The sequence below is a fragment of the Rhinatrema bivittatum genome, chromosome 4, assembly GCF_901001135.1.
Source record: "Rhinatrema bivittatum chromosome 4, aRhiBiv1.1, whole genome shotgun sequence".
Classification (NCBI taxonomy): domain Eukaryota; kingdom Metazoa; phylum Chordata; class Amphibia; order Gymnophiona; family Rhinatrematidae; genus Rhinatrema; species Rhinatrema bivittatum.
In genome coordinates, this window is record NC_042618.1 from 208,330,225 (window position 1) to 208,357,353 (window position 27,129).

Genomic DNA, 27,129 nt, shown 5'->3' on the forward strand with positions numbered 1-27,129 from the left:
AGATAAAATGGTACTACTGCGAATTGCCAATACAATATCTACTGGGAACCATTTTTATCAAATTATCAATAATATAAAGTTGCCTGTTGCTCTGAAGACACAAAACTTGGGCATTTTATTAGATAAGCTGTTGTCCCTCAAATCACTTATAAAAGAAGGGTTGCTTGGCTAGCATTTTTCAAACTCAAAACTATAAAACTTTTAAAGTTACATCTTTCTACGCACTGACTTTTGACACACACTGGTTTAATTCATGAGGATTATTTTAATGCCTAATATATTGGATTACTGCAAACCTTACTTCGGATATTGCAGCTGATTCAGAATGCCACAGCTATAGTTATAAAAGGAGCCAAATATCACCCTTATATTGAGGGAAAGTTACTCTGGCTTCCAATACAGCAAGGGACCAAATTTAAAATCTTGACTTTCATTCACAAGGCCCTTTATAGTGACCATCCACCCTGTGTTAAAAAAAAAAAACAAAACATCAATATATGCCAACACGTTTCCTTTGTGAGAATTTTCATTGCAGGAAATTAGATGTAGAACTTTTTCTTTTATATGCATATAGTAGAACATTTTACTGGCTGAGTTAAGGAAGTCTCAGATTATCTAGTTTTTAGAAAAAAAAAAAAAGAGCCTTTCTTTTAAATAGGTCTATGACTAACTTGAGTAGTCTATATTTTATATGGCATTTTATATGTTAATTTTAATATGTTCAAATGCCATTTGTGTTGAATTGTGGATGTAAATATGTGATCTGTACTAAACACTTCATTTTGGAAGCTGCGGCATCTATAAATAAATAGTCTTGAGCAGGATTTATTTATGCCTCCTACAAGTTCAATTCTGCTCATATTCCACCCCAGGTTTTGGGGACAGCACCACAAAGATGACAGGGATCAAAGATTCAGGTTGCACACACTGGCAGACTGAGAAAGTATGACAACTATAACCTGACTGTAGGCTGCACAGAATGTGTTAATATATGTTTTTAGAGGGAGCATTGCTTGAGATGGAACTCATTTTTTATGCTATATGTTCAAAAACGTTCTTGTGTGCAGCGTAATGTACAGATTTGTCTACAGTATTCTTTGAAACACCATTCTATTTTCCTTTTCTTGTGCATGATTGGTTTCCTGTGTGTGCTTATTTCATGACCTTGTGAGCATGCATATGCATACAGCTTACAGGAAACATTGGTCCCAAACCTTGATCCTGATTTCTGAAACATACTGGAACACCACACTCTTCTCGCAGTTCATGAGAGCAACAGCCAGGAAGTGCTGGCTTGAGAGTTTTGAAAATGCTTGCCATGCTGGCACAGTCTATACACAGTGGTTGACAGCTGCAGCTCAGGTTACCTGAAAGAGTGATGGGGCAGATGCTGAGAAAGGGAAGCCTGCAGAGAATATAGTTGCTAGAGAAAGGTAAGATCTCACTTTACACACAATGGGATAGGTGAAATAACTCACTTTTTCAAAGATTTAAATAACCTTCATACTGCACGGGGTCAGACATGAAAAATTTCAAGTTTCTGTAATCCCATAATGCACATTTGGTATAATCGTCAGTCATAGTGAGTCTTTCTTAAACTGTGAGCCAAGCAAAACAATTTTTTAAAAATGTTTTTCTATGCATATATAATGAGATGTAACAAAAATTGAACTTGTCTTAAGCTCGTTAATCAATCCAAAGGCTTTTAAAGAGTGTCCATGCAATGGGGAACTCAAATTATCCCTTCTTTGATACCTCTCAACACTGCAACGTTATTCCTCAGGAGGGTTTTTAGTGTTGGGTCTCCATGCCCAAATGCCCCATGTGGGAGCGATCAATAACTACATAATAAAAATTCTGAGTTAAATGACTTACCTTGAAACATCTCAATTGATCTTTAAAATACTGTTTTATTCAGTAGTTTAAAGATCAATTGAGATGTTTCAAGGTAAGTCATTTAACTCAGAATTGTTATTATGTAGTTATTGATCATTCCTATGCGGGGCATTTGGGCATGGAGACGCAACATCAAAACACACTCCTGAGGAAGAACTTTGGTTCAGATACATTGCAGTGCTGAGAGGTATCAAAGAAGGGATCATTCAAGTTCCCCATTGCATGGACAATTTTTAAAAGCCTTTGGATTGAGTAACGAGCTTAAGATAAGTTCAGTTTTTGTTTCATCTCATTTTATATGCATAGAAAAACATTTAAAAACATTTTTTTGGTTGCTCACAATTTGAACATTGAAAGACTCACTATGAAGGATGATTATACCAATGCACATTATGGGATTACAGAAACTTGAAATTTTTCATGTCTGACCCCGTATAGTATGAAGGTCATTTAAATCTTTGAAAAGTGAGTTCTTTTCTCCTATCCCATTGTGTGCAAAGTGAGATCTGGTTTGTGGTATTTTTTTTCTGATTCTTTCACATTTGGTTTTTGTTTATAAGTAGAGAAGGGTAAGAAGCAGGGGGCAGATGCTGCATAAGGGGGTGGGGAGAAAAGGGGCAGATGCTGAGGAAGAAAGAAATGCAGAGTTGGTGGAAGCAAGGGTGAAGGATGGGAAAGGCATGGGGTGAAGGATGATATAGAGATAGAGGAATGGAGGAGGCGAAGGGGATGAGAGAAGGATTAGAAAGGGGTAGGTGAGAGAGATGAATGATGTGAGAAAAACTATAGAGGAATGAAAAGAGGTGCCAATAAAGGGAGTAGGTGACATGGAAGTTAATAAAAGAGAGGAGGAATGAATGAGAGAGGAGGAAAAGGACAACCTGGGTCCATGGTGGAGGATGTAGAAGTAACCAGACATCCCTGCCAAAGAATATTCAGAACTACTGTAGTATTCTGAAGCTACACTACTGATTTTAAGAAACTGAAGAAATATATACTGAGTATTTTGATATTAAGAACAAACATTTTAAAGACATATGCATCAAAATTACCATTCTTCCTGACCTGTTTATTTCCTCCCAAACTTTTTTCCCCTCTTCTCTACATCTCTATACAAAGGTAGTATTTATAGTCCTCAGGAAGAAGTCTTAGCCATCACTCAGTGGTTACACTTAACCACCAGACTTATTGTCCACATTAGCTGGGATCTGAAGGGAGCTACTTGTTTGTGGCCCCTGGCCAACGACTGTGAATGGAATGGCTGGGCTGAGTTGGAAAGTGATATAAAAGAAGGACTATAATGAGGTGATTGCAATTGAAGGTTCATGGTGCTTAGCTAGCACTTCTCAAAATAAGATCATTCCCTTAACTATCTCATGGTCAGAATACTTAAAATGAACTTTTGGAGTGCACAGGAACAGAAAAAGTTTGAAATTAGGATTGATCAAACACTTTAAAATACACACAAAAAAACATTGGCTTTCTCAATTGCAAAGTTTTACTGTCTTATCACCTCTGGCATTCTTCCACCTCCCCGCCCATACCTTTTCCCTTATTGAAATATTTATTTATTTATTTATTTTATTTAGGGATTTTATATACCGATTTTCTTGATACAGATCAAATCAACTCGGTTTACATAGAACGATAGTACATTAACAGTAACTAGTCAAACCTCAAAAGAGGAGACAGATTGTGAGCAGAAGGTAAAAAGTTACATTATAACAAGGGTGAGTAACTAGGAATTGGAAATGAAGAGACAGATAATCAAAGTAGAGAGATATAACAGAGAGAAGGGGCTTGAAGCCAACCTCAGGAGAATAACTCTAGCATTATAACATGATTATATGACATTCTGCTAGTTATTGAAGTACAGCTGATTGAAAAATATCTTAGTAGGATATAGTCTAGGAGACAGGAAAGGCTCTACTTTATATAATGACTAAATATAATGACATACGCAGACAGCCTAAGACCTAGATGACTCTGTACTAATTAAACCCAGTGTAATTTTGCTGTTTCTTCACTGACCTGATGAAGGCTGGATAACTTTCAAAAGCTCATTACAAATGTATTAAGTTAGTTTAATAAAAAGGTCTCACCTACCACTTGTTGTTTGACCCTTTAATTCCATACCTCTTACTGTGAAATATTGTGTGTGTTTTCCAGGGACCGTGAAAACACAAGTACAGTGAACACTGACAGAAATTACAAAGAGAGCCAAGAGCTGCTCAGGGATTCATCAGCAAAGACAGCTCGAGGCTGGTATGTTGTCAGAAAGGCTACCTGCTGCCACTGCAATGCTGAGTGCACTGGTTCCCACTGGAGGAGAGTGATGCCTGGTGCTGGGTTGTACATCCTCACTATGGTTTCTGTAGCAGACCTCCCTGCCGCTGCACCACACAGTAGAATCTGCTGTCCTCCAAACATACACAGTTCATTCTCCTTTGAACTCTCCTTAGAGATAAATTATGGTCTGTTGCATTTCCCCATATTCACATCTTTCTACCCTTACCTCCTCCCTACAGACACATTAAGAACATAAGACATTCCATGCTGGGTCAGACCAAAGGTCCATCGACCCTGGTGTCTTGTCTACCACAGTTACCAATTCAGGTCATTATGAAGTACCCAGAAGATCCCAAATAACTCCAATTCCTTGTTGCTCATTCCCAGGGATAAGCATCAGCTTTCTCCAAGTCAGTCTGGCTAGTAATTGTGAATGGACATTTCTTCCAGGAACTTGTCCAAACCCTTTAAAAACCAAGCTATGCTAGATGCCTTGACCACAAATTCCACAGCTTAATTGTGCAATGAGTGAAAAAATATTTTCTCCAATTTGTCTTAAATCTGCTTGCTACCTGCTAGTTTCATGTAGTGACCTCTAGCCTTAGTACTATGTGAAAGGGTAAATAACCATTCCCTATTTGTGTTCTACCCCATTCATGATTTTACAGTATCTTGTAAAAATCTTCACACCCTTATACATTTTTTACATTCTGTTGTCTAAAAAATACAAATTAAAATGCATTAAAGTGGGAGTTTGTTTTACTGATCTATGCAACATCACATACCTAACTTCTATATCAGATCAAAAGCTAAAATATGCAGACAATCTAGCAGCAAGATGGAGACTGTCCAGTCTTTTGCAATGAGTGCCACATGTATGATTATCTACCAGTTGGCGAGAGATTATGGGGCAGATTTTAAAAGCTTACGCGCACCGGGCCTATTTTCAAAAGGCCCAGTGGTGCGGTGCGCCTATGTCCCGGGGCTTGAAAAAGGGGCGGGGCGTGGGCAGGGTGGTCCGGGTACAGGGGCGCAACCGAGGCCTCCGGCACACCAGCAAAGCTGGGGGTTTGCTGGCCGGTGCATGCAAGTTACGCCTGCCAGAGGCAGGCGTAACTTACAAAATAAAGGTGGGGGGGGGGGGGGGGATTTAGGTAGGGCTGGGGGGTGGGTTAGATAGGGGAAGGTGGGGGCCGAAAGAAAGTTCCCTCCGAGGCCACTTCGATTTTGGAGCGGCCTTGGAGGGAACGGGGAAAGCCATTGGGGCTTGGCGCGCGCGCGGTGCACTAGTGTGCACCCCCTTGGGCGCGCCGACCCCGGATTTTATAACATGCGCACAGCTGCACGTGCATGTTATAAAATCGGACGTACATTTGTGCGCGCCGGGTAGCGCACACAGGTTTAAAAACCTGGCCCTAAATGTATGCAAAGAGCTCCTAGCTCTTGGAGAATGTCCATTCTCTGGAGGCCAAAGTGGCAGACCTGGAGGAGCAAAAACAGACAGAGAGGTATATAAAGGAGACCTTCAGGGGCATAGTAGAGCGGTCCCAACTCCAGTCTAGCAGTCTCTGTGCTACTTTAGCGGAGCAAGGTCACCTGGAAGGAGACCATCTTGGAATAGCAAAGTAGCAGAAAGTGATCCTGTAGCTAGGTGATACATTATCGTCTTACACCGAGGATGTCTCTCAAGGGTCATTGCCTAGGAGGGAAGAGTTAGGATGGCAGTTGTAGTTGGTGATTCAGTCATTAGGCATGGCTGGTGGGCATGGAGGATTGCTTGGTAACTTGCCTGTCTGGCAGACCTCATACATCACCTAGATAGGGTGTTGGAGTAGTAAGGATGAACCATCTGTTGTACATGTGGGTACTAATGACATAGAAAGGTGCAGGAAGAAGGTTCTGAAGGCTAAATTTAGGCTTTTAGATTGGAAATTGAAATCCAAGATCTGTAGGGTAACATTCTCAGAAATGCTCCCCATTCAACATGCAGGGCATCAGAGGCAGAAAGAGCTATAGAGTCTCAATGCATGGATGAGACGATGCAGGGAAGAGGGCTTCAGATTTATTAGGAAATAGGCTCCTCTTCTTCAAAATATTGCCTATTCTGAAAGGTTGGACTCTACCTTACCTAGGGTGGAACTCAGCTGCTGGTGCTAACATTTAAGAAGGAGATGGTATAGTTTTTAAACTAGAACATGGGGAGGGGGGGAGTGTAACTTAACAGTGCATGTTTCAGAGGGGGTATCTTCAAAGGATACTGGCAAACCAAGTAAGTTAGACTATCCTGATAGAGAAGTGATTGTAAAAACTGAAAAAGCAGATGTATTTAAATACAGAATGCACCAATAAAAATGACTCCAAATTGCCTGTATCATCTAATAAGTAGATTGTAGATACATATAAAAATAGGAATATAAATTAACCTACTTTAAAATGTCTGTATGCGAATATTAGAAGTCAGGAAAATAACTATAGAATTAATATGTAGTGCTAAAGAAATATATAGATGTAATAATCATGTCAGAGCCCCAGTGGAAGAAGCCTAACCAATGGTACATTGTGATATTGCAAGTACATATTATATCAACATGATAGATAAAATTGGTGGAGGCGTTGCAGTGTATGTTAAGAATGGCATAGAGTCAAGCAGAATTAAAGTTTTTGCAGGAAGCAAACTGTACTCTGGACTCCTTATGGATAGAAATTCCAAGGGTAAAAGGGAAGAGTATAGAAGTGGGGATATATTATCACCTGCATGGCTAAAATGAGAAAACAGATTGTAAAATGATAGCAGACATTAGCTAGTAAAATGGGCAGTACAATAATAATGGAGGCTTTAGTTACCCAAGTATTGATTGGGTAAATGTCACATTAGAATATGCACGGGAGTTAAAGTTCCTAGATATCATCAATGGCTTCATGCTACAGTTGGTCATGGAACCAAGGTGTTGGGGGAGCTACATTAGATCTAGTTCTCAGTGAAACATAGGATCTGGTGCAAGAGATAAAGGTGGTGGATCCACTTGGCAACAATGATCATAATGCAAGTAAATTTGACATAAGCATTGGAGGGTGAATGCTAAGGAAGACTACTGCAGTAGCATTTAACTCTAGAAAGGAATATTATGATACAATGAAGAAATTTGTTGGAAGAAAACTAAAAGGAGCAATTCACAAGTTTAAAACTTGCAGGCAGTATGGACATTGTTTAAAATTACCATCCTTGAGGCCCAGACAAAATGTATTCCATGTATTAAAAAAATTAGAAGGAAAACCAAATGTCTGACAGTGTTGCTTAATAGTGAGGTGAACAAGGCAATTAAAGCCAAAAGGGCATCTTTCAAAAAATGAAAAGCACGCCTAAATAAGAAAAATATGGAAGAGCATAAGCACTGGCAAGTTAGATGTAAAAGAGTAATTAAGCAGGCTGAGCAAAAATTTGAAAAGAAAATTGCCATAGAGGTAAAATCAAGTAATAAGGGTTTTTCAAGTACATTTGAAACAAAAAGCCTTTGAGGAAGTCAGTTGGGCCATTCAATGACTAAGGTGAGAAAAGGGGATTCTCATGGAAGATAAGGAAATAGCAGAAAAAATGAAATAAATTATTACTCTCTCTCTCTCTTTATTGAGGAGGATGTTGGGCTTATACCTAACCAGAAATATTTTTTGATGGTGAATACTCAGAGCAACTAAACAAAATCAGTGTGAAACTATAAGATGTAATAAATCAGTGACAGACTAAAAAATAAATCACTGGAACTGGATGGTATTCACCCTAGAGTTCTGAAGGAAGTCAAATATGAAATTCTAGACCTGTTTGTGGTGATCTGCAACCTATCATTTAAAACTGCAAGACTGGAATAATTTAAAACAGCCAGACTGAAAGGTGGCCAGTGTGATGACAGTATTTGAAAAAAGCTCCAGGAGTGATTCAGAAAACTGTAGATTGGTGAGTTTGACAACTATATTTAAAACAAAGTTACTGACCACATAGATGGACATGGTTTAATGGGAGAATGTTTAGCATGGTTTTTGCAAAAGGAAGCCTTGCTTTACCAATGTACTAGATTTTTTTGAAGGTGTAAATAGACATGCGGTTAAAATGAACCGGTTGATATATAGTGTATTTAGATTTTCAGAAGGCATTTGACAAAGTCCATTATGAGAGAGACCTCAGGAAATTGGGAGGTTATGGGATAGGAAGCGGTGTCCTATTGTGGTTTGGTAAATGGATAAAAGACAGGAAACAGAGGATAGCACTAAATGGTCAATTTTCCAAATGGAGAAAGTCGCTAGTGGAGTGCCTCACTGTTTTGTACTGGGACATGTGCTGTTTAGCATATTCATAAATTATCTGGAAAAGGGAACAGTGAATGAGGGCCAGATTTTCATATGATACAATTGTTTTGGGTTGTTAATACAGCAGCAGATTGTGAGGAACTGGAGAAGGACCTTTTGAGATTAGGAGACTGGGCATCTAAATGGCAGGTACAACTTAATGTGGATAACTGCAAAGTAATGCACCTAAGGAAAAATAATCCCAACTATATAGGTACACAGTACTAGATTTGATGTTAGGAGTCACCACACAGAAAGAGGACCTTCAAGTCCTTGTGGGCAGTACCTTGAAATCTTTGTCTCAGTGTGTGGCAGCGGTCAAAAAGACAAATGGAATGTTAGAAATAATTTGTAAGGGAACAGAGGAGAAAACTGAGAATATCATAATGCCTGTGTGCAGTTCTGGTTACCCTTTCTCAAAAAAGACTTAGCAGATATAGAAAGGGTACCAAAAAGGGTGATAAAAATGATAAAAGGGAATGGAAATGCTCCCTTACACTCTCTAGCTTGGAGAAGAGATGACTGAGAAGGGATATGATTGAGATTTATAAAATTATAAGGGTTGTGGAACAGGTAAATAGGAAACAATTATTTATCCTTTCGAACAAAACTAGGACTAGTGGACACTCAGTGAAACAAGCAACCAGCAGATTAAAAACAAAACTTAGGAAGTATTTTTTTTTCACTCAGTGCACAATCAAGCCTTGGAATCTGTTGCCCGAGGATGTGGTCAAGGCAACTAACATGGTGGTGCAAAAGAGGTTTGGACATGTTCCTGAAGGAAAAGTCCATAAACAGTTATTAGCCAAGAAGTCTTGGGATATTCCTGAGACTAAAATAGATCATCTATTTGGAATCTGTCAGATATTTGTAACCTGGACTGGCCACTGTCTGAGACAAGATGTTGATGGTCCTTGGTCTGACCTAGCATGGCACTTCTTATGATCTACACAAGTTACTTTACACTTTCATTGTGAAAGGACAATTATATAAATATTTTAAAAAAGTAATTAAGAATTAAAAAAAAAAGTCTTGATTGCATAAATCTTCACACCTTTTGACTCAATATTGGTAGAAGCCGCTTATGCAGCAATAACCATGAATCGTTTAGGATGTCTACCAACTTTGCATAGTGGGATGGTGCAGTTTTTCCCATTCTTCGCAGAAGAACTCAAACTCTTTCAAATTGATAGGGGGTCGTCTGTGAACTGCAGTCTTCAAGTCTTGCCACATATTTTCCATTGGATTCAGGTCTGGGCTTTGACTGGGCCACTCAAGGACATTCATTTTTTTTCTTTCTAGGTCACTGCATTATTGCTTTTGCTTTGTGGTTAGAATCATTGTCCTGTCCAGACTGGAACAGGTTTTCCTCCAAGATTTGCCTGTACTTTGCACCATCCATCTTACCAATGATCTTCATAAGCCTCTTATCCCCATTGCTGCAAAGCATACCCACAACATAAATCCATCACCATGCTTTACTGTAGGGATGGTGGTGTTAGAATGGTGTGCTATGTTGATTTTACACCACAGCTCAGTCTTCTATTCCCTCCTATGCACACAACAAAGTCTGCCCTTTGTATCAGTTTGCTGTACTCCCCCTTATACACAACTTTCTCCCCTCATCTCCATCATAGACAGTCTTCTGTTCCCCTATTTATACAAAAGTCTCCCTTCATATCCAGCTGCAGACACATCACAGTCTGATGTGCTTCCTCTTATATGCAACTCAGTCTATGTCCCTACTTCACCCCTAAAACAGACATACAGTATTTCACCCCACTTCGCCCCTAAAACAGACATACAGTATTTTGCATTTCCTTATCAGCAATCTTGTCTTAATTCTTTAAGGTGAGAGAAGAAAAAAAGCAGCATCTGATCCTTTCTGCACCCTTTCAGAGCCGAGGTTGTATTGTATTTGCTAAAAGTTGTAGTTTTACAGCATTTTGACAACTTCTTAGTATACTTCATAACCACAGGATTAATTCAGCATGACTGCCATACAGCTTCAGGTCTGTCCAGCCAAATATAGCAGAGCCTATCACCTTCAGCAGACTCTTGTTTGTATTTTTACTTTGTTCTTGTTCTCTCCATTAGGCTTCTTCACAGGCAGCTCATTATTGCTAGAAGCACATCACTCCTATATATATGGGACTTAAGATAAAGGCTGCACATGCACCTGTTCCTGCATAAGGAAGGTGCATTCCCAGACTTCACTACTTTTTTCCATTTTACTATATATCTTGTGCTCTCAGATTCATCCCCTTCTATGAGCCTGTTCCCTGTCCCCTCATACACATATAGATATAGTTTGTGTCTACCGCCTGACTCTGTAGTGTTAAACTAACTAAAACAAAATATTTCCAATAAAATGAGTTTTCTTAGGGTCCAGTCAGATGAATCCAGAACAAATGGGTTATGCACCTCTAGCAGCAGATGGAGACTGAGCAAACTGACATCACAGTATATATAACCCTGCAGTGACATCAGCCTGCCAGTACTCTCCATCTCCTGGAGATGGTGGATGTGCTTCTCCCTACTAGGGATTGCTTCATTTTGAAAAAGAAGCAAGGAAAATAAATTTACCCCGCTCTCCTGCAGTGATACCAAATGGTCCCTTCCCCTAGTTGAGAATTCCTGAGGTGATTTCCTTGGTCCCTCAGATGAATGCCTTGGTCCGGCAGCTGGTTTTTCAGCTGGCATGGACGTAGCTGATTAAGCAGCTGAAAGGCAGCAGGTGCAGAAAGCCAAGCGCGGCAGTGACGGCATATGCCCTCTCCCCCTGCAGCCAGAAACCGTCGCTATACTCAGCCAGGTAAGGCTGAGCTCAGGTAAGTCTTTAATTTAAAAAAAAAAAAATTTACAGAGACGGAAGAGGGTTTTTTAGTGTAGGACTTCTTCCTTCCCCTGACGTTTGTCCCGTTCCACGGAGGTTTGAGGGACATGGACAGCCTGGCGGATTGAGTAGCCTCTGTAGACTAGGTCCAACTCTGAGGCTTTTTCATTGCGTGCTGTGTGGTAGGCCTCAAGTGCTTCATACACTTTTCTATAGGTTGCCCTGTACAGGCTTGTCAGTTCGGTATGTGCGTCTAGCTGAGCATCCCAAGTTGTGCGTCCAGTTTTTGGGCGCTTAGTCACCCTTGTAGTCTGTGTGTCCAAGTTAAGCAGTGTCTTTGTTAGCCACACACTTACCTGTGCGCACAAGTTGTCCGTTTCTGTGTGCTTAAGTTTTGCGACACTTATCCTAGGGACGCCTAGATGTTGGGACGCCTAGGTTGAGATGCCTAATTTTTGGATGCCTAGGTTGGATACCTAGAATTTTTGGATGTCTTAAAAAAAAAAAAAAACACAGCTAGCTGCATGCCTCCGAAAGTACGCCTCAAAGGACTTCCTGGTATATTTCTGCATTTTCCTGGGTAGAATTTTTCCAGGGATTGCAATCCTTTCTTCAGCTGCAGTCCTCAGCCCTGTCCAATGCTCCTAGAGCAGAGTCGCAGGTAGGAACTTTGCCTGGACCTATTGTAAAGCGCTGAAGTACGCCTAGAGAAGGCAGCAGGACTGCCCGATAGAGATACGGATGGCATGGAAGATGAAATTCTTCCAGAGTTAGAACTGTATAGAACTATGCTACGGTTCTTTCATAGAGATGAACTGCTGGCTCTGATTTCCCAGATCTTGAAAATGCTCGGGGTTCCTGGGGCAGATTCCATATCTGAGCCAAAGAGAAATCACATTTTGGTTTCCATACTTAAAGCCTCTTGTTTTTTCCTCATGATGACCATTCAAGAATTGATTGATCTCGAGTGGGGAGCCCCAGAGGCTAATTTCAAAGGGGGTTGAATTTTGGAAGGCCTGTACTCTCTGGATCCAGTAGTAAGAGAGCAATTACATTTTCTGTGTGCAGTCTCCATGTGGACCACTATTTTCGTGGAAGGAGGAGCGGCCTTGAAGGATGGTCATGATAGAAAGACTGAGAGTATCCTTTGGAAAGTGGCAATGACCTTGCAGATCCTTGGTGGCTTGTTCTTGTTTGCTTCTCTCCCTGGAGGTTGATGACTCTAGGGTGAACTCCAGGTCAGTTATGGAACCAGCCACTGCTTTCTTGGTGGATGCAGGCTGTGATTTGGTACACCCTTCAGCCAGAGGGATGGCTTCGACAGTAGCGGTCAGGTGTCAGTTATGGCTGAGAAATTGGTCAGCCGATGTGAACTCCAAGGTTAACCTCACCAAATTGCCCTTTAAAGGCTCGCTCTTATTTGGGAGTGAGTTGGAGAAACTGGCCAATAAATGGGGCGAATCACTGGTTCCTCATTTGCCAGAGGATAAGAAGCAGATGCCACTCTCCTTTAACATGAGAGGTCATGCTAGAGGATCCAAGCGTTTTCGACCCTATAGAGGAGTGACATTTCAGAGGACTCATCCCTTAGTAGGCCTTGATCCTTTCGTCCCAGACAACCCAGAAGGAGCACAGGTGTGGGTAGTGGGACCTGCCAAGCTTCCCAATGAAGGTTTGCTGTCCCACCCCCGTGAACAGGAGATAGGGGGACGCCTCTCTCTCTTTTATCAGAGGTGGATCAAAATCACATCGGATCAATGGGTCCTAGAGGTGATACGAGAAGGATATGTGATGGAGTTTCGCAGTGTTCCTTGGGACGTGTTTATAGAGTCTCTCTGCCACTCCCCGTAGATGAAGCAGGCAGTGGAGGGTGCATTGGCAAAGGTTCTAAGTCTAAGGACTGTGGTTCCAGTGCCTACATCTTAAGAAAATATGGGGTGATATTCCATTTATTTTGTGGCTCTTTTCGTCCTATCCTGGATCTCAAAGGTGTCATCCATCATCTGCGAGTGAAACAATTTCACATGGAAACCTTGCACTCAGTGATAATGGCAGTCGGGGGAATTTCTGACCTCTCTGGATCTGTCCAAGGCATAACTTCACATTCCCATCTGATTAGAACATCATGCTTTCTGCAGTTTGCAGTTCTGGGATGCCACTTTCAGTTTCTAGCACTGCCTTTTGGACTAGTCATCGCTCCCAGGACCCTTTACAAGGGTAATGGTAGTAGTTGCGGCAGAGTTGAGAGAGGATGGGATCCTAGTACATCCACATTTGGACGACTGGCTGATTCAAACCAAGTCGCTGGAAGAGAGCCACCTGGTGTGTCGCAAGGTGATTGTCCTGTTGCAGGAGCTCAGCTGGGTGATGAACCTGGCCAAGAGCAGTCTTCAGCCTTCTCAGTCGTTGGAATACCTCAGGGTCCAGTTTGACACAAAGCAAGGCAAGGTTTTCCTGCCGGAAGTTCAAATTCAGAAGTTGCTAGCACAGCTCCATCTGTTCGTGAACACTCTGTGCCCAACTGTATGGTCCTGCCTGCAAGTACTTGGATTAATGGTGGTGACTCTGGAAGTGGTACTGTAGGCAAGGGCGCATATGTGTCCTCTTCAGCACTCCCTGCTGTCTCAGTGGAACCCTCAGTCTCAGGGCTATTCGATTTGGCTCCACATGCCGATGGAGGTCTCCTCATAACTGCAGTGGTGGCTGCAGGCAGACCATCTAAGGAAGGGAATTTCCCTATCACCTTCGGACTGGCTAGTACTGACAACAGATGCAAGACTCTTTGATTGGGGAGCTCACTGTCAGGAACTGACAGCGCAAGGGCGCTGGAATGTAGAAGAGTCTCTCTGGAACATCAATCGGCTGGAAGCCAGGGCGATTCGGTTGGCATGCTTGCAGTTCGGCGACAGGCTGCAGGATTGATCGGTCCAGATAATGTCGAACAATGCGACATCTGCAGGGAGGTACCAAGAGCCAACAAGTGTCACAAGAAATAGATCCCCTGATGGAATGGGCAGAAGTGCATCTCCAGATGATCTCAGTCTCGCACATAGTAGGAAAAGACAATGTTGGGCAGATTGATTCAAAGCATCGAGTGTCACAGAGGGATGGTGCTCTTGGTCACTCCAGATTGGCCCAGGAGATAGTGGTATGAGGATCTGCAGAGGCTTCTGGTGGACTCACCTCTTTGTCTTCCAGCACCTAGGGACCTGCTGTGGCAGGGACATGTTATTCACGAAAATTTGACTTGATTTTGTCTTATGGTATGGCCCTTGAAAGGACTCGCTTGCTGAAACATGGATTCTCTGCAGCAGTGATTTCCACCTTGCTATGAGCTAGAAAGTTCTCCACTTCCTTGGCCTCTGTGCAGGTTTGGTGAGTGTTTGAGGCCTGGTGTGAGGATTGAGGTACTGTTCCTTCGGTCAAGATCCTTCTCATTTTGGAATTTCTGCAGGATGGCTTGTATAAAGGCTTGGCCCTCAATTCTTTAAAGGTACAAGTAGTGGCTCTTGCCTGTTTCAGGGGTCAGGTGAATGGTGGTTCCCTGTTGGCTCATCCTGATGTGACTCGTTTGCTGAAAGGAGTGAAACATCTTTGTCCTCCTTTGCAGTTTCCGGTGCCCCTATGGAGTCTTAATTTGTATTGGATTTCTTGGCAGGCCCTGCATAAGCGCTGTGTACTCTGTCTTTGCGCTCACTGACTTTGAAAATGGTGTTTCTTGTGGCAATTTGTTCTGTGCACAGGGTTTCCAAACTTCAGGCCTTGTCTTGCCGGGAGCCATCGGTCCGGGAGACTCAAGGGGCGGTACAGCTGCGTACTGTTTCTTTCGTTTTTTACTGAAGGTGGTCACTGAGTTTTACTTGAATCAGTCCATCTCCCTGCTGACTCTGAACAGAGAGAGAGATGTAAAGGAGTATCGTGACCCTTCGATGTCAAGAGACATATTGTCAGGTATATAGAGGTTACTGAGCCTAAGCGGAAGTCAGATTGCCTGTTTGTTCTTCACGGCAGTACTAGACAGGGAGAGTCAGCCTCGCGGGCTACAGTAGTTCGCTGGATTAAGGAGGACGTCACGGCCGTGGATGCTGGGAAGCCATTACCTAGTCAGGTTAGGGCTCATTCCACTCGGACTCTGGCAGTGTCATGGGTGGAGGTAAAATTATTTCCTTTTGACATTTGACAAACTGCAATGTGGTCCTCCTTACTCACCTTTTCCAGGTATTATCGTCTGGATGTGCAGACCTGAAAGGATGCAGCCTTTGCACGTACAGTTTTAACTGGACCGCGGGCAGCCTCCTGCCCTGTTTGGGAGCAGCTTGGGTACATCCCACTTGTTCTGGATTCATCTGACTGGATGCTAAGAAATGAGAAATTATTTCCTTTTCTTTAGGACAGTCAGATGAATCTACTTTCCTTCCCTTGGCTGCCAAATGATTGTAATGTGGACCTCCTATGTGACTACATATTATAGGGATTACTGATAAGTGTTAGTCCAGTCCCTAGACTGTTATTATATTCTTGTCTGAGCTCAGTGTTGTCTGTTGGCCGAGCATTGAAATGGATATCTGTTTCTAATCAAGTTTTTTGCTAGTCTGTCCACAGTTGCTTTTGAAGAGAATACTGGCAGGCTGATGTCACTGCAGGGTTATATATACTGTGACGTCAGTTTGCTCCATCTTGGAGGAAGTGACGTCATCGTAGCTGATGGCAGCCTAGCTCACGAGCTCCCGCACACCGGAGTTCTTTCTCACTTTAAAACACCCAAATCTCTGTAATTTTTTCTATAACCCAGAGATGAAGTTAAATTAGATCTTACCGCAATGGCAGGAAAGAGGAAATCGATAGATTTTCAAAAATTTTCATATCGCAAGTTGCCGGAGATGAGGCCGAAGGAAGACGCTGCAGAAATGGCCAACAGCCCCGACCAAGAGCAGAGTGAAAGCGAGACCGAATTTAACATTGCAGCGGAGGAGGCTCCAACGCGTAAAGAATTTAGAAGCTGGTTCTGTACGCTCCGACAGGACCTTAAAACTTATAAAAAAGAAATTCACACTATGATAGATGACTTCTGTGAAGAATTATCCATGATGGGCAATAAGATAGCTGATATCGATAACCGCCTGGATGGGCAAACAGAGCAAACAAAAAACTTACAAGAGCTCGGTCAAGAAATACAAGATGAAAATACAGCCATGCGGGTGAAGTTAGCTGACTTAGAAAACGGAGCTAGGAGAGGAAATCTCAGATTTTGCGGGCTCAAGGAATGCGCGGAAAATGCTGACTGTGAAGAAGTGGTGACCCGCTTCTGTCAGTTTCTATTAAATCCTAAGGGGAACGGAGAACTATCACAAGCTCAATCCATCCTAATAGACCAAGCGCTGAGACCGGCAAGAGCAAATTTACCCCGGGATATTCTCAGCTTTCATGAATATTCTCAAAAAGAAAGAATAGCAAATGCTGCCAGAAAACAAACCTGCTGGCAGTGGGAAAATCAAGAAGTCTCTGTATACGCAGACCTCTCTCAAGCAACGCTTCAAAGTCGATTTGAACTTTGAGAAGTCACACAGTTTCTGAGACAAGAAAATGTGAAGTACAGATGGCTGTATCCATTCAGGCTGTCTTAACACATGGGATGGGACAACGTCGCAGATCCGCTCAGTGCACGAGGCAGCAGCCTTCTTGAGAGATAGGGGATTCAAGACCACACTTGCTGCAGGTCCTGCTATCTGGAAAAACAACACGAAGGAACAGCACCCAAGATGGCAGAGAGCTGGATCTCGCAACAGCAGATTGAAAAGAAACTCTGATCCTAAATATAGAGATTCAACCACATCATGACATTGCAAGTATTGAGACCTTCTGTTAGAGGTCTGCGTTCCACTAAGTATTTCAGCTAGTCCATGGTTGTTTATATTTTTCAGGATTCATTGCTGAATAATGGACAGATATTGCAGTTTTGAAACTTATGTATTGTTTCGGAGTTCTGTTATGAGCAGGGTTGGTGTTTATATTCTATCATATTATATTATATGTGAAAAATGGGTGTTTGGGAGTTTTCTGTTAGCTATCATCTTCCTCCAAATAGTAAGGAGAATGGATCTGCAGGGAGGATTGAGCAGATTCTATAGGGGTGGGGGTACGGGGGAATTCAACAGAAGGGGGTTCTACTACCAACCAGGGAATGGGGATATTGATTTGCATGTTGTTCATGGGGCACACTGGTATTTGCGTGGAATCTTCTATATTTTCACCAATCCGTTCATCCCTATTAGTTTAAACCCAACCAGAGTACACATCCGTCTGATTAAAATTGGGGGGCCCTTTCTTAACCAATAACTATGGCATCGGTACGCATTGGATCCATTAATGTGAAAGGTCTCAATACATCTTTTAAAAGGCATCTGCTTTTTAAGGAAGTAGCACACCAGCATCTAGACATCATTTATTTACAGTTTGCTCCATCTCCATCTGCTGGTAGAGGTTTATAACCCACTTGTTCTGGATTCATCTGACTGTCCTAAAGAAAAGGAAATTATCAGGTAAGTAGTAATTTCTCAATTTCTGTTGGAATACCTGTCTCCCCTGCACTTTCTTCCCCCTTCCCCATTTCCTCCCTTCATCCTGCACTTTCTTACCCCTTCCCCATTTCCTTCCTTCGTCCCTTTCTTCCCCATTTCCTCCCTTCATCCCTTCCTTCCCCATTTCCTCCCTTCATCCCTTCCTTCCCCATTTCCTCCCTTCTCCTTACTGCTCCTCTTCTCCCAAACCCAACCCCAACTCTTTCTTCCCATTCCCAGCCCCATCCCTCTTCCTCCCCACCCAACCTGATCCAAACCCATCACTATTCCTCTTTTCCCCAGCCTACCTCTAAAGCTGTTACTTTGGCCCGTATAGACTGCTTCAGCCCACCACAGCAGCTTCCTCTGACCCGCGAAGACAGCTACCTGTGCCTCTTTCCAGCCTAAAGATCCATATGGCCACACCTTCCGGTAGCACAAGCCAATATCTCCTTCTCCTTCCAGGGTGTGGGTTGGTCTGTGCACAGTATCGGATGGACTATTGCCCACCTTATGCCTACCTGTGGCTATATCTTCCATTCCTTTCTTTGTAGTGCAGTTTACAATGCACTTTGCAAATAGCACCCACTAAAACCCTGTCCCCTTCCAAGTACTGCTAAAGCTACACCAAGAGATAGACACCACGACAGGAACCAACAAGAGAGGGAGCAATTTTAGATCTAATTCTCAGTGGAGCACAGGATTTGGTGAGAGAGGTAACGGTGGTGGGGCCGCTTGGCAATAGTGATCATATTATGATCAAATTTGAATTAATGACTGGAAGGGGGGGGGGGACAGTAAGCAAATCCACGGCTCTCATGCTAAACTTTCAAAAGGGAAAGAAAGCGTATGTCTTATGATCTTACTGCGACACTCTCCTAGGGGTTGGGGGGACAAAAACGGGGGGAGGGTTGGGAGCGTGAGAGACACGGGTTGATTGGTGTGAATGGGATGAGTGATTGACTTTGCAGGCTTTGTCTGGTGGATTGTGTCCGCTGGACTTTGAAAAGGAGTGGGGCAGTGTGCCTGGCAAAAGCTGGGAGTGCAGCGGGAGGTACGTTTTGGCACTATTTTTGCTGATTTGTTGCATTATGTTGTGCACCTTCTATACGTTTTGATGGTTGTACTGCCCATACTCTTCAATAAAAATGATTTTGACAAAAAAAAACCTGAAAGGAGCAGCTACAAAGGTAAAAAGTGTGCAAGAGGCGTGGTCATCCTAGAAGCACAGTCCAGATGTATTCCATGCATTAAAAAAGGTAGAAAGAAAGCAAAACGATTACCGGCATGGTTAAAAGGGGAGGTGAAAGAAGCTATTTTAGCCAAAAGATCTTCATTCAAAAATTGGAAGAAGGATCCAACAGAAGAAAATAGGATAACGCATAAGCATTGGCAAGTTAAATGTAAGACATTGATAAGACAGGCTAAGAGAGAATTTGAAAAGAAGTTGGCCGTAGAGGCAAAAACTCAGTAAAAACTTTAAAAAATATATCCGAAGCAGAAAGCCTGTGAAGGGAGTCAGTTGGACCGTTAGATGATCGAGGGGTTAAAGGGGCACTTAGAGAAGATAAGGCCATCGCGGAAAGATTAAATGATTTCTTTGCTTCGGTGTTTACTGAAGAGGATGATGAGGAGGTACCCGTACTGGAGAAGGTTTTCATGGGTAATGATTCAGATGGACTGAACCAAATCACGGTGAACCTAGAAGATGTGGTAGGCCTGATTGACAAACTGAAGAGTAGTAAATCACCTGGACCGAATGGTATACACCCCAGAGTTCTGAAGGAACTAAAAAATGAAATTTCAGACCTTTTAGTAAAAATTTGTAACCTATCACTAAAATCATCCATTGTATCTGAAGACTGGAAGATAGCTAATATATAACCCCAATATTTAAAAGGGGCTCTAGGGGCGATCTGGGAAACTGCAGACCGGTTAGCCTGACTTCAGTGCCAGGAAAATAGTGGAAAGTGTTCTAAACATCAAAATCACAGAACATATAGAAAGACATGGTTTAATGGAACAAAGTCAGCATGGCTTTACCCAAGGCGAGTCTTGCCTCACAAATCTGCTTCACTTTTTTGAAGGGGTTAATAAACATGTTGATATAGGTGAACTGGTGGATGTTGTGTATTTGGATTTTCAGAAGACATTTGACAAAGTTCCTCATGAGAGGCTTCTAAAAAAAAAAAAAAAAGTAAAAATTCATGGGATAAGTGGTGATGTCCTTTCATGGATTACAAACTGGTTAAAAGTCAGGAAACAGAGTAGAATTAAATGGACAATTTTCTCAGAGGAAAAGGGTATAAAATGGAGTGCCTCAAGGATCTGTACTAGGACCCATGCTTTTCAATATATTTATAAATGATCTGGGAAGGAATTTGTCGAGTGAGGTAATCAAATTTACAGATGATACAAAATTATTCAGAGTAGTTAAATCACAAGCGGATTGTGATAAATTGCAGGAGGACCTTGTGAGACTGGAAAATTGGGCATCCAAATGGCAGATGAAATTTAATGTGGATAAGTGCAAGGTGATGCATATAGGGAAAAATAACCCATGCTGTAGTTACACAGTGTTAGGTCCATATTAGGAGCTACTGCCAGGAAAGAGATCTAGGTGTCTTAGTGGATAATACTTTGAAATCATCGGCTCAGTGTGCTGTGGTAGTCAAACAAGCAAATAGAATATTAGGAATTATTAGGAAGGGAATTGTGAATAAAATGTAGGATGTCATAATGCTTCTGTATTGCTCCATGGTGAGACCGCACCTTGAATACTGTGTACCATTCTGGTCGCTGCATCTCAAGAAAGATATAGTTGAGATGGCGAAGGTAGAGAAGGGCAACCAAATTGATAAAGGGGATGGAACTGCTCCCCTATGAGGAAAGACTAAAGAGGTGTTAGGGCTGTTCAGCTTGGAGAAGAGATGACTGTGGGGGATATGATAGAGGTCTTTAAAATCATGAGAGGTCTAGAACAGTTAAATGTGAATCGGTTATTTACTCTTTCGGATAATAGAAGGACTAGGGGGCACTGCGTGAAGTTAGCATGTAGCACATTTAAACTAATCGGAGAAAATGTTTTCACTCAATGCACAATTAAACTCTGGAATTTGTTGCCAGGGGATGTGGTTAGTGCAGATAGTGTAGCTGGGTTTAAAAAAGGTTTGGATACGTTCTTGGAGAAGTCCATTATCTGCTATTAATCAAGTTGACTTAGAAAATAGCCACTGCTATTACTAGCATCAGTAGCATGGGATATACTTAGTTTTTGGTTACTTGCCAGGTACTTGTAGCCTGGATTGGCCACCGTTGGAAACAGGATGCTGGGCTTGATGGTCCCTTGGACTGACCCAGTATGGCAATTTCTTATGTTCTTATGTGTTGCTGAGCACTGTCCAGCAAGGTGATAAAGCAAAAACAAGGGGCAGATAAAGGAAGCATGATTTAGCTACATGGTAGACTATAGGATAAAGGAAAATTGGTTCTTACCTGCTAATTTTCATTGCTGTAGTACCACAGATCAGTCCAGGCTCCTGGGTTTTGCCTCCCTTCTAGCAGATGGAGACAGAGAAAGTTTTACTGACACTGCTACTTAACCACGGGTGCCACCTGCAGTTCCTCAGTATTTAACTGTACCCAAGCAAAAAACTAGGCAATCAAAAAAAATCTTTCCAAACATTTCTTTCCTTTTTTTTTTTTAAACAAGCCTGAGTTCAATATAAAAACAGAATGAGTGGACAACTTTCCCCATTTACAGATCAGGCGGGTTCTGGACTGATTTGTGGTACTACAGGAACGAAAATTAGCAGGTAAGAAACCAATTTTCCTTTCCCTGTATATACCCAGATCAGTCCAGACTCCTGGGATGTACCCAAGCTCCCTACACAGTGTGGGACCTGGAGAGTCCTGCTCACAAAACACTTTCGCCAAAAGATGGGGAATCCGTGTCCCCCACATCCAGCCGATAGTGCTTTGCAGAAGTTTGCAGCGACTTCCACTTCGCTGCTGTGCAGATCTCCTACAGAGAAACTAGTTGTGCCTCCACCCACAAGGCTACATGAGAATGAGTAGAATGAGCATGCAAGCCCTCAGGAACTGACTGACCCTTAGTAATATAAGTGGATCCAATAGCTTCCTTAAGCCAACATGCAATAGTAGCCTTCAAACCTCTGTTCGGCCCACTCCATGGAACAAAGAGATGATCTGAACTTCTGAAGTCATTAGTCACTTTGAGTATCTCAATAGCACTCTCCTGACATCCAAAAACTTGAGCTCCTTCACGAGAGGGGCGGAAAAATCTATCTTAGGAAAAGCAGGAAGATCCATTGTCTGATTCATATGAAACACGGAAACCACCTTAGGTTAAAAAAAAAAAAAAAAAAAAAAAAAGGTACTGTCTGCAGTGACACCCCCAAATCTGAAGGAACGGATCACGGCAAGACAAAGCCTGTAACTCAGAAATTCTCCTAGATGAGCATATGGCCACCAGAAAAACAACCATAAGAGTCAGGACCTTAAGAGTAGCTCTTCTGAGCAGTTCAAATGGAGCCTCACACAAAGCTCTGAGGACCAACCAGATTAAGATTCCAGAATGGACAAACCATCCATACCGGCGGGCGTAAGTTCTTTGTCCCCCGAAGAAAGCGAACCACATCTGGATGAGCCGATAAAGTAGAGCCCTCTATTTTGCCTCGAAGACAACCCAGAGCTGCCACCTGGACCCTAAGCAAGCTCAGAGACAACCCTTTGATCAAACCTTCTTGCAGAAAAGTCAAAATGAAGGCCGAAACGCGTTAGTGCAACACCAGGACTCAAAAACCTTCCATACCCGAATGTAAGAAAGATTAATAGATCTTCTCCTAGCCGGTAACAATGTAGCAATGACCTCTTCAGGATAACCCTTACGTCTCAAACACCACCTCTCAAAAGCCATGCCACTAGACAAAAGCGAACAGCCTGGTCTAAAAATATGGGTCCCTGAAGCAGGCCTTCTAGGTGAACTAGGTAAATCGGGCCCTTGACTGCCAAGTTGATAAGATCCGCGAACCACAGGCGATGTGGCCACTCTGGAGCCACCATCACTTCGCCCTGATGCCTCTCTGTGCGATGCAACACCTTGCCCACAAATGGCCAAGGAGGAAAGACATAAAGTAGAACACCCCCCCCCCACCCCCGAGGCAAAGGCACTACTAGAGCATCGACACCCTCAACCCCATGCTCCCTTCTATTGAAAAACCGAAATGCCTTGATATTCTAATGTCACCATGAGATCCACGTGAGGAGAGCCCCACCTCTCGCATATGAGCTTCATTGCCGTCTGACAACTCCCACTTGCCTGAATCCAACATTGTGTGACTCAAGTAATCCACTTGAATGTTTTCGACCCCGGCAATGTGTGACGCCGCTATCCACTCCAGGTGTTGCTCTGCCCAAAGAATCAACTCTTGCGTCTCCTGGGCCACTGCTCAGCTCTTGGTTCTGCCCTGTCGATTTATGTAAGCTACTGCTATCATATTGTTCAACCAGACCCGCACCGAACGACCTCTCACCAACGGCAAAAAAGTCTGTAAGGCTAAGTGGACCGCTCTGGTCTCAAAACGATTGATAGACCGAGCAGACTCTTTCACAGACCAGCAACCTTGCACCAATCACAGCTGACAAACTGCTCCCCAACCAGAGAGACTGGCATCGGTAGAAACCACCACCCAATCCGGAATTTCAAGGTCTACCCCCCCGAACAAGATTGGAGCATAGCAGTCACCAGGTCAGACTCTCCAGTGTGACACCCTTGAGTGACAAAGAAAGATGAAACATGGTTCCACCATGCCAAAAGAGCCCTCTATAAGGGTCTCATATGAGCAAACGCCCATGGTACCAATTCCAGAGTTGAAGCCGTAGAGCCCAGAACTTGCAAATACTCCCAGTCCTTGGGCACTGGCAACCCTAACAAGCACCGAATCTATCCCTGCAGCTTCTGAATATGCTCCTCCATGAGAAACGATTTGCCTTCCACAGTGTCAAATTGGGCTCCCAGATACTCTAGGGACTGTGATGTGACTCTTCGCCAAATTTACTACCCAGCCGAGCGACTCAAGAATACCGATTGGCGATTAAGAACCTCCGATTTCACCCTGATAAGCCAGTCATCCAGATAAAGATGCACCAGAACACCTTCTTGACGCAAAGCCGCTGCCACCATCACATTGGTGACTGTGTGAGATGCCGTCGGCAATACGAAAGGAAGGGCCTGAAAATGGTAACCCAGAATCATGACCCGCAGAAAACGCTGGGAGTCTGAACGAATGGGAATGTGCAGATATGCCTTTGTGAGATTCAGAGATGCCAGAAACTCCCGTGCGAACGGCCATAATCACTGCACTTAGGGTCTCCATACAGAAAAATGGTACCTTGAGTGCTGCATTTACCTTTTTCAAGTTGAGAATTGGGTGGAAAGTGCCTTCCTTCCTCAGAAACACGAAATAAATGGAATACCTTCCCAAGCCTAGTACCTCGCGAGGGTCTCTCAAACAGTCACTTGTTTTGCTGCAGAGCTGCAAGAGGAAACCCAAAACAAACCTCGGACCGGACGAGCAAATTCTAAAGCGTAGCCGTCTCTTACCACACTGAGAACCCACTAGTCCTGAGTAATTTTAGCCCACTCCATGTAAAACAGTGCTAGATGGACCCCTGTAATAGGAATGATGGAGTGGACCAGCCTCGTCTCATTGCAGGAACTTAACTCTGGCTGCGCTAGTACCGGCAGCACCTCTGAATGGGCTCCAGACACCTCGAAAAGACTGACCCCAGTACTGTCCCCGCAGGGAAAACTGCTTTTGTGGACCTTGCACTGTCCTTGCCAGACGAGACCACCAAACATTCCAAAAATGGGAACGAACCTGAAAAAATCTCTTGCCCTTAGGTTTATCTTCTGGCAATCTGAGATCCTTATTATCACCTAGAGACTATATCAACTATTCTAGGTCCTTCCCAAACAGAAGCCGGCCTTTAAAGGGCAGCAAACCTAGCTGAGACTTAGAAAATACATCTGCCGACCAGTTACGCAACCAAAGTAACCTTCTGGCCAAAACCACAGACACCATAATCCAAGAGGATGTCCAAACCAAATCATACAGAGCATCCGCCCTGTAAGCCACTGCTGCTTCAACACACTCAGCCCTGTCCGCCTCCTCACCTGACTTCGGCAGACTTTCCTGCATCTGCTACTGTACCCAGCGCAGGCAAGCACACTGTATAATAATCAAATAGCATGCAAACTGAGGGCTGACTCCTCACATATCCTCTTGAGGTGTACCTCCAGTTTACGATCCTGCACGTCTTTCAACACCGTGGATCCTACCACCGGGATGGTAGTCTTTTTAGTAAACACCGAAACCACAGCATCGACCTTAGGAAGGACGACAAGTTCCAGCATCTGCTCAGGCAATGGATAGAGCTTCGCCAAGGCCCTTCCCACCTTTAAACCTGAGTCAGGAGTTTCCCATTTACTGTCAACCAACCTCTTCACCAACTTGTGACAAGGGTAGGCTGTCAGGGGTCACCGTAGTCCATTCAGGACCGGATCCGCCCCTCCAAATCAAACTCCTCCTGAGGAACTTTCTCCCAGCACCTGAATAGCCTGAGGAATTAATAGAGCAAGTTCCTCTTTTCTAAAAAGGTGAACTACCTTCAGGTCATCCCCCTTGGGGACCAGGATTCCTTCCGGGTTATCCCCCAGAGCCACACCTCCTGCTGCCAGATCTACTGACAAGTCATTGCCAGCAAGGTCCACAGGGTCTCCTTTCCCCACTGGGGCATCCTCAGTCTTCCAAGTCATCACCAGCTGGCCCTGAACCCGATGGAGGCCCCAACAATTTCTCAACAGGGGAAACGTGCTTTCTATCCAAAGAACTTGGCTTAGGCCACACAGCACGCTTCTCTGACGACTGGAGCCAGGAATCCACACTAGAACAATCTGCTTGCTGCTTGGCCAAATATGCCTCATGCAGCAGAAAAACAAAGTTGTTATGTAAACTGTTTTGATCTTGTGAACTTCACTTGGAATGGCGGTATATAAAACATTTAAATAAATAAATAAAAAGTCAGCTGAAAACGCCTTAGAAACCTCAACCCCAGCAGGAGAGGGACCAGGGAAGGGAAGGGAAGCATGGGAACCCCCTTCTGAGTCTCCCTGATCCTCCCCAGAGCCTGAACACACCGGGGACAACCGTGGGGGGGGGGGGGGCGCATCCCCTTCCCCTTCCCCTTCCCCTTCCCCCTCCTGCCGACACGGGAATGGCCAAAACGAATTTAAAATGGCTGCTGCTCCCACGCTGAGCAGGAAGGGATCTTTACCCTGGTGTGAACCTCGCAGTAATGCTGGAGTAGGAGGGGGAGCCCTCCACCTCCTTTTGCACTTACCCGGCAGTCGGACAAGCCCTCATCACCCACTGAACGGCTGGAACACAAGCCAAGCCTATTAAGCTATTCTAAGCCGCACGAGTGGCATATTGACCTGCAGCCACCTCAGAGCAGGAATACAACATGAGCTAGCACCGCAGGCAAACATCACAGCCGCCCACACAGCAGAGCAGTGCTGCTGCCTGAGATTCTGTTTTCTTTCTTTTTTTTTTTTTAAACTTTATTCAAAGTTCCTCCAAGGCTGGGAAAAGAGACTCAAGAACACAAAAAGAGAGTGCCTGAGAAGGAAAAATTACCCTGAGCCTGCAGCTGCCTGAGCAGCCTTATGAATGGGGAGGGATCTGGACCACCAGATTTACAACCCACAGGCGCAAGGATTGAGCGTACTAAAGGGTCACCAACTCCCAGCTCGTCCACCTCAACCAGACAGAGAAGGACCCACCAGGATCCAAAAAACCCCAGGAGGAAGGCTCAAAAACAAAAAAATTGCCCAGACTGCAGAACTGCGGGTTTTGCATCATCTGCCATCTGCTGGAGACCAGGAAATACTGAGGAACTGCAGGCGGCACACATGGTTAAGCAGCAGTGTCAGTAAAACTTTCTCTGTCTTCATCTGCTGGAAGGGAGGCAAAACCCAGGAGTCTGGACTGATCTGGGTATGTACAGGGAGCTAGGTTGGTACTAACAGACTTCAGCTTCTGAGAACCAACAATTGTTGGCATGTTGGTAATGGCCAGGTACCATCTAGCAAGGGTACAGTCTCTGAGGCCAAGTGTGCAGGCATCAGTC

At 43.6% G+C, this 27,129-nt stretch overlaps 1 protein-coding gene across 5 annotated transcripts in view; it reads left to right on the forward strand.

Annotated features, from left to right (window-relative positions):
• The window catches only part of RBM6 (RNA binding motif protein 6), a 483,691-nt gene that overhangs the window by 452,065 nt on the left and 4,497 nt on the right, over positions 1–27,129 (forward strand). For 4 of the 5 annotated variants that reach the window (XM_029599633.1, XM_029599634.1, XM_029599636.1 and 1 more), the window contains exon 22: positions 4,066–4,161. The exons of the other annotated variant lie outside the window; for it this stretch is intronic. In XM_029599633.1, coding sequence (XP_029455493.1) covers positions 4,066–4,161 — 96 coding nt within the window. The remainder of the gene's footprint in view (positions 1–4,065; positions 4,162–27,129) is intronic. 5 annotated transcript variants of the gene reach the window in all.